Source organism: Periplaneta americana, chromosome 1, assembly GCF_040183065.1.
Source record: "Periplaneta americana isolate PAMFEO1 chromosome 1, P.americana_PAMFEO1_priV1, whole genome shotgun sequence".
NCBI classification, from domain to species: domain Eukaryota; kingdom Metazoa; phylum Arthropoda; class Insecta; order Blattodea; family Blattidae; genus Periplaneta; species Periplaneta americana.
Window position 1 is genome coordinate 86,692,164 of NC_091117.1, and position 8,999 is coordinate 86,701,162.

At 32.6% G+C, this 8,999-nt stretch overlaps 1 protein-coding gene across 1 annotated transcript in view; it reads right to left on the minus strand.

Moving 5' to 3' along the window:
• The window catches only part of LOC138697969 (phospholipase A1-like), a 37,153-nt gene extending 30,594 nt beyond the window's left edge, over positions 1 to 6,559 (minus strand). Inside the window, exons 1-2 of the mRNA XM_069823599.1 lie at positions 6,408 to 6,559; positions 2,760 to 2,925 (exon numbers count right to left, since the gene is read on the minus strand). Of these exons, the coding sequence (XP_069679700.1) occupies positions 2,760 to 2,925; positions 6,408 to 6,525 (284 nt within the window). The 5' untranslated portion in view covers positions 6,526 to 6,559. The remainder of the gene's footprint in view (positions 1 to 2,759; positions 2,926 to 6,407) is intronic.
• Positions 6,560 to 8,999: the final 2,440 nt, after the last annotated feature.

Consider the following 8,999-nt stretch of genomic DNA (forward strand, 5'->3'; position numbering starts at 1 on the left):
AGGCAACTAAGCCAGGAGAAACTCACTACTTTCTTTAAATGTTCGTGGTACAACGTTCCACTGTGTTTTGAGCATTTTACAACGACTTCCACTACTGTGATCAATACAGTGCATAATTTCAGTTATACTTACATTTCCTTATTTATTCATAGACTGTTCTATAGTCAATGTCATGAATGTTATGTATCTCATGTGTCATTTTCACAAGTTGTATTATTTAAAAAGATTTTGACAGCTAGATGAGATTTATTGCCTGATTTATCTAGCACATTGCACTGTTTGCATTGGCTGTTAAAGCTCTGGATTAAAGATTTTGAGAAAAAGTCATACCTCGAAAACTAGGCCCTTTCCGGATGTAGAAATTTATAGCGAGGTTTCTTATTTCACATGGAACGTATAGGGTAAAAATCGTGAAAGTCTATTATCACTTGTTAACTTTCCTTTTAAGTCCAGAATTTATTTAAACTTTTTCAAGCAGTACGAACGGATTTAGGAAATAACTTAGCCATGAGAAAGTTTACCATTTTTACTACGAATAGGCGTAATAATAGTTTATTATTATTATTATTATTATTATTATTATTATTATTATTATTTGTATTATATTAATTATTATTATTGCATTATATTGCTATTTTAATAGGTATATTTATTATTATTATCATTATTATTATTATCATTATTATTATTATTATCATCGTCATCATCATCATCATCATCATCATTATTAATATCCACCACTGTGGAGTAACGGTTAGCATGCCTGACCGTGTAACGAACGGGCCCGAGTTCAAATTCTGGTTGGGACGAGTTACCTGGTTGAGTTTTTCCCGGGGTTTTCCCTCAACCCATTAAGAGCAAATGCTGGGTGACTTCCGGCGCTGAATCCTAGGCTCATTTCACTGCATAATCATCATTTCGCTCCGACGCTATACAACCATTTCAGTTGATAAAACTCTTAAACATTTTATTACTATTATTATTATTATTATTATTATCATTATTATTATTATTATTATTATTATTATTAATGTCCACCACTGTGGAGTAACGGTTAGCATGCCCGACAGTGAAACGAGTGGGTCCGAGTTCGAAATTCTGGTTGGGACGAGTTACCTGGTTGAGTTTTTCCCGGGGTTTTCCCTCAACCCATTAAGAGCAAATTCTGGGTAACTTCCGGTGCTGAATCCTAGGCTCATTTCAGTGCATAATCATCATTTCGCTCCGACGCTATACAACCACTTCAGTTGATAAAAATCTTAAAAATTTTATTATTATTATTGTTATTATTATTAATGTCCACCACTGTGGAGTAACGGTTAGCATGCCCGACAGTGGAACGAGTGGGCCCGAGTTCGAAATTCTGGTTGGGGCGAGTTACCTGGTTGAGTTTTCCCGGTGTTTTCCCTCAACCCATTAAGAGCAAATTCTGGGTAACTTCCGGTGCTGAATCCTAGGCTCATTTCAGTGCATAATCATCATTTCGCTCCGACGCTATACAACCACTTCAGTTGATAAAAATCTTAAAAATTTTATTATTATTATTATTATTATTATTATTATTATTATTAATGTCCACCACTGTGGAGTAACGGTTAGCATGCCCGACAGTGGAACGAATGGGCCCGAGTTCGAAATTCTGGTTGGGACGAGTTACCTGGTTGAGTTTTCCCGGTGTTTTCCCTCAACCCATTAAGAGCAAATTCTGGGTAACTTCCGGCGCTGAATCCTAGGCTCATTTCGCTGCATAATCATCATTTCGCTCCGAAGCTATAAAACCATCTCAGTTAATAAAAATCTTAAAATTATTATTATTATTATTATTATTACTATTATTATTATTATTATTATTATTATTATTATTATTATTATTATTATTATTATTATTATTATATAATTTGTTGGGGAAGAAGTGCCAAATCACATCTAATTCCGTCGTCTTTGCTCCAAAAGAAATAATTAAAATTTGTTTGTCAAAACCTGTTGATTACCCAACACATTTGATTATTTCTTCCAAGTTTTGTGTTCATAACAATGTGAACAAATTTACAATTTAACTCGAAATTGTGTAATGGAAAGCGTTGTAAGTATACATTCACAATGCTATGCGAAATACGTTACCTCTTTGACATGAACCAAAATACCATACAAAATGTGGGTAAATTCATTCTTCATATAAGTTCTTAGATTATAAAATCACTTTATTAAAATAAATCCAAAATTAAGTAACCTTAACAGCAACATTTTCAACAACGGAATTAACTTAATAGTCTAATATTTCTTTATGTTGAAACTGTCAATTATATAACATTTTTCATATTGATATTTTCTTTTCTTTTTCGACTAGTGTTCTTTTTCAGGTTTCTATTTACAATCATTTTAATTATGCCACTCATATTCTAGTATTTTGTTATGTAAATGGAACTGCCCTAAGCATGAGCATTTGTTCTTTTGGTTGAAAACTATATATTTTAAATATGTATCATGCAATTTGTAATTCCAATTTCAATAAATTCAATCAATTGAAATATTATTTTTGTTTCAAATTATATTAACTAGATATTGTTCCGCAAATCGCAAACAAGAATACAAATGAGCACATACGTTTCTACTAAATCGTGTGGAATTTGATTTACATTAAAGACAGAATCTTAAAACATAAACCACGGGCATGTGGAAATCTTGAATAAAACACACTGAGCTAAAGCTACACATTGGTAGCCTAGTTCCTTGTTCCGGAGTTTACAAAAAATGACGACCTTGTGAAGAGGAAGAATGTTACAGGTGCGTCATTCGGATCCTCAGGTGGAGGCAGAGGTCGAGTGAACGTAACCCAAGGCGCTTTGGTGGAGAAGCAGCCCAGCTGATCAAAGCAAACATCATCCTCATCTGCAGAGCGGATCCAGCTGCTGACGGCAGCACATTCTGGTACAAAGAAACACAAAATCACCAGAAGTGTATGTTGTAAACTCAGGAAATTTACTGATTATAATCTTGAATTATAAGAGAAACTAGTGGTAGCTGATAAAAAAAGGAAGATTTTCTACGAGTGATTTATATTAGATTTTTATGGCACTGAAAGGAAGAGTGTTTAAAACAAAGAAGGAAGTTAAAATTTGTGGAATCAAGTTCAGAAAGTAGGCGAAGGTTATCTTTCTCAACTTTACACCTCAATTGTACTATGGAATTTTATTTAATTTTTTCTGCCACAGAGATAACTGATTACAAGTATAGGCCTAATCTTCGTTATTGACTGTTAACATTGTAATAAATATTCTGGTGATTACATTTTATAATAAAATTGGAAGATCCGTTAGGATAACTTTTGAACACATTTATAAATGCTAGAGCATTAATTAGTAGCTTTTGGGAGAAAAACTTTGTTGTATTGTATTTTATATTTATTAACATTCCATGGTATTCATACATGCTTACAGCTGGAATATGGAACAAGTCAAAAAACTTAATACTATTATAAAATCTTAATTTATAGTCACAGTCTAGATGAAATATATACAGAAGAGATTTACAATATAGTCTACTAGTACAACACAAAGTTTTAGTATCAATTTCATGAAGTGTTATTGAATGTCATGAATTCACCTACAGAATAGAAGGCGTGAGAAATTAGGTACTTCTTTAATTTGGCCCTAAATAATTTTATGTTTTGAGTTTCATTTTTTATATCGATAGGGAGTATATTAAAAATTTTTACTGCCATATAACGCACTCCTTTTTGATACCACGATAGACTTGCCAATGGAGTATGAAAGTCATTTTTATGACTTGTTCATGAAGGAAAACGATTACCTTCATAAAAAGAAGAGAGATTTTCAGGGACTTGGAAATGGACTAAAATAGCATGTGACACAAAGTTTCGCTGACTTCCAAATAATTTAAAATATAAACTAGAACGATTATTTTTTTTATTATTAGGTGGCGTTACATAACCTACATACAATACAGTAATAACCAATTAATATTACTTCATATAATTTATTTTCACAATTACAGATAAAGGAATTATTAAAATCTTTAAAAAATATTCTCAGTCTAACCCGCTTTATCTTTTTCTTATAACCTAAATCAATTTTATCCCAGATTGTAAATTTTCTAGATTCGTGATGAAATGGAATAAGTATTTTCAATATTTCTTAAGTTCTTATATAGCCTATATTAATGTTGAACAAATAAGTAACAGGAGCGCCTAACATTTGAAACTTTCACTCGAACAACGTTGTAGCCAACAAAAAGTAAATTTTACAGGAGAGTAAAAAAAGTGTAAAAGTTATAACGTTGTTCTAATAAACAGTAATTTCTAAATATCTGTAATGGTGCCAACTGTTGACTTAGGCAAAAACAAAGTTTCCCATCGGATGCAGGAGGACAGAAATTACAGGATAGTTCTATCTTGAACACATATTCAACAGAAGTGTTGGTTACAGCGTTAACGTTCTTAGGCACATAGAAGATAGAGTCCATTTTTTTGGACCTGATATGCTGTAATTCTTAGACCTAAACTGAAATTTATTTCATACTACGAATGAAAAACCCAAAAAATGAATCCCATGATAACGACAATTACAGCCTTACATATCGAATATTAGCTATAAGATTAAAAAAGAACGACAAAATTATTGTATCTCACAGAATTAAAATTAACTATATATATATATATTTACATATAAATTCATATATATATATATATATATATATATACATACATACTTCTCAGACCAGTGCCGGATTTAAGCTTAGGTAACCTAGGCAGTTGCCTAGAGCGGCAATTTCCAAGGAGCGGCAATCTCTCTCTTTCTCCTCCTTTTTTTTTTCCTCCTTTTTTTCCATTTTCATTTTACGGTGAAATTTGTTTTTAACAACTTGTTGATAAATCTTTCTGAAGTTTGTTCTCGAACATCTTGTAGAAGTCGCATTGTCGCGGTCGCGGCGAGAGTAAAAGAAAAGTGTGCAGCTGCATAATTATTTTGTAATATCGGTATCACGTTATCATACTATGAAACTGCTGAAATTTAACTGCTTGTATAAATAAGAATGCAGTGTTGTAAATCAAATTGAATGTGTGTTCATTAACTTATTTATCGCTATGAATAGTAACCACAACACTCAGTTATATTTGCTATATGTATATATATATATATATTCATTTATTTATGTATTTATATATATTTATTTATTTGTGTCTATAACAGGGCAAAGCCCCAATTATAATAGACAGTACAGATGTTTGCTTTGAATATAAAATTGGAGATAACATGAAGAAAGAGATAAAACAGATACAAATGTAAATACAAATCAAAAATGAAAACATAAAACAGACAAATGCATACTACGAAAATAAAAGACAGATATAGATATCAATGAAAAAAAAAAAACAAAATAAATAAACGAAAAATATATAAATATAGATATCATAACTAAAAGATGTAAAATGTAGCTACAAATGGCAAATTACAGAGTAAGAAATAGATAGCAATATTATTTAAAATCAAATTCTGAAATCTAGATCCCATGTTTACATATTTTATTGACTTTTTAACATATTTTTAACACTGGTGAATTTTTATGTGCTGAAGTGTTTGGTTTTTTATAATATAATAATAGACGACTTCTTGAAGTAATGTTCTAGCGTTAAGCTGGATATGTGATAATATTTCGTTATTATCCAGTAGACCGTTGGATATTTTATACAATAAAAGTTGCTCAGCAAGTAATCTATATAATTCGATATGAAAGGTTTATTCCGGAAAGAGTTGGAGTTTATTTTTCAAGTTACTATCGAAGTAAGAAATACTCAAAATAACATTAAACTACCAACAAAACAAATTCTTAAAAGTAAACAACGACCTGGATTTCACAAATCAATTTTGTTTTAACAATGAATAAGTTTGAATAATATGTTTCCTTGCATCGAGTCTGATGTGCTTCGTCAGATCGACTTTGACGACATCAATGCTTTTTCTGTGAAGAAATTGCGAAGGAAATTTTTACAATTCTCATGCAAGATGCATGTCTTTTGATTTGAGTAATTTATTGTTTTCTGAATTATTGTAACATTTCATTTAAAACTGATCTAGACTAAACTAAACATGAGCAGTATAATAGCCGTTTAAAATTGTTTGTGGGAGTTAGGGAACGGAAAATTTTAGCACTGCCTAGGGGTAGCACTATACCTAAATCCGACCCTGTCTCAGATCCGATGTTCATTGTACAGTTTGCTCCTGCAGCTTTTCCTGTGACAGCAGCTTTGAAAGTTGCCGTTCAAAATTACAGCAGGAGGTGTCCAGTAGAATACACCCATATTTACTTAATAATACAATAAAATACGACAAAATGAAAATATAAAGAAAGACACATATCAGAATAGATGAAATTGCTTGCTAACTTACCGCTCATATAATTGATGAAATAAATCAGCAGTGCTGCGAGACGGAACTTCTTCTGTGTAGCTGCCATGACGCACTGACTGAAATCCTCTGGACGTGTTTTTCTTTCATATTTCAACATCGTATTCTCCAGTACGTAATGTGAAGTACCTCGTTGACGTAGATGTTAATGGCGTGACATTGATAGGGTACAAAGAGTATCCGTAAACAAACACATTCAATTTTAACATAATATATTCGTGGAATTACTAATCTACACACGATGACAAGTATAGATGCTATCACTTGAAATCTATGAAATACAAGACACTATCATTATATATAGTTAAGTCTATAAATTATCTAAACCTAGTTTTCGCAAACCATGCATTCGCGAAATTTGATTTTTTTTTCTGACAAAAGCAAAGACATTATGTTTCAAGCCATTTCGGGTCAAAATATCGTAAGTTTAAACTCGCGAAATCACAAAATTTTATTTAAGTTGTACACGTAATTTTTTTAGCACGAATTTATTCGAAATTATTGTTTTCCAAGAGAAATTATAATTTTTCAAGGGGAGACTTCACTGAAAATCACGAATATTTTGTAAAAAAAAATAAATATTGGCTATTTCACTTCTTTAGACCAGCGATGCCCAACCCCTTCTCATAAGAGCTAATGACGTCACAGCGTGGCTTTACCCCACCTCCTTCGTTTGGAGGCATGACCGTGGATGAACCACTTCCCCTACTTTTATTCACTCAGGGGCGGCTACTGTAATGGCAGGTTCCAAGGCAACCAAACATACCATTTTCCAGAAAGAGTGGGAGGAAGAATATTTTTGTGTTGCAGAGGAAACGACTGTCAAGTGTCTTATTTGCAAAACTCATTTATCGTGGGTTTCACGATATAATATTAAACGGCACTTCGAAAAATACCATCATACTGATTATGGCAAACATATTCTATCTGGAAAGCAATCATTGACATCACTTGCTATTAGAGTTTGAATATATTTGCTGAGTTTTAAATTGACTATCTAATTAATAAATTTCACTTGCAGGTGAAGCAAGATTACAGAAACTAAACAATATGAAAGCACCAACTCCTGACGGCTTTAGTACTGGCAATGTTGTTAGAGTTTCTTATAGAATTGCTGAACACATTGCAAAGAATATGAAGTCTTTTAACGAAGGGGAGTTCATAAAAGATTGTTTAATTATAGCAGCCGAAGTTTGTCCTAATGTAATACCCGCTTTTCAGTTACTAAGTCTGTCTCGAAATACCGTGACAAGACGTGTGGAACAATTGGGATGTGATATAGAGAGACAGTTACAGGACAAAATAAAATCATTAACATGTTTTTCTCTAGCGTTGGATGAAAGCACGGACAGAACTAATGAAGCTCAATTGGCTGTGTTTTTGAGGGGGGTTACTAGAGAATTTAGTATTATTGAAGAGCTTCTATACGTAGTTTCTCTTAAAACACACACGTGTGGTGAAGATATTTTCAATGCTGTGCGAGATGTTGGTTGCAGATTAGAACTTCCTTGGGCAAAACTAGTTAGTGTTGCGACCGATGGGGCCCCGTCGATGAAAGGGGATGAAAATGGTTTTATTGGCAGACTCAGGAAGTTTCTAAGGAATATGGATATGCCCTCTGATTTTTTGTCTATACACTGCATAATTCTTAGGGAGGCTTTATGTGCAAAATCAGTTGCTTTAAATAATGTTATGTCCGTTGTTGTGAACTGCGTGAATTTTATTAAATCAAGCTCCCTTCGCAATAGACAATTTAAAGAGTTGCTAGAAGAGCTAGGATCTCATTATGAAAATGTGCCATATTATTGTCATGTCAGGTGGCTCAGTAGAGGTGCCCTGTTAAGACGTTTCTTCCAGCTACGATGTGAGATAAATAACTTCATGAAAAAACAAGTAAGCATAAAAATGTAAAATACTCATATTTAGTATCCATTATAACGTACCCCTAAATTATAATTGGTTTGTTATAATTTATAATATTTATTATTTGTAGGGCCATGAAGTTCCAGAACTAACTCAAGAAGAATGGCTGTGTGACCTGGCTTTTTCGACCGATCTATTTCATCACCTTGATATCCTAAATATGAGTTTGCAGGGGAAAGATAAAAACGTAATTAGTTTATCTGACGCAGTGAATACATTTATGACAAAATTAACACTATGGCAAAGTCAACTGGAAACTGGCGACTTATATCATTTTCATTCCATGGAATCAATTTTTACAATAAATGTCACTCTGTTAGAAAAATATGTAACAATTATAAAGGAACTATATGACATTTTCGAGTCCAAATTTCGAGACTTGAAAACAATAGAGGCGAAAATTAGTCTTTTTAACAACCCGTTCAATTTTGCTTGCAAAGATGCTCCGCATGATCTGCAAATGGAACTAGTTGCTTTGCAGAATTCTACAGCCACGAAATGTTCTCAGAAAGAAGGTTGGGATTTGTTTAAATCTTTACCCAGGGAAACATTTCCCAGATTGCGAATGTTTGCTGCGAATTTAATGACAATCTTTGGTTCTACATATATCTGCGAGCAGATGTTCTCGAGAATGAATCAAATAAAAAGCCA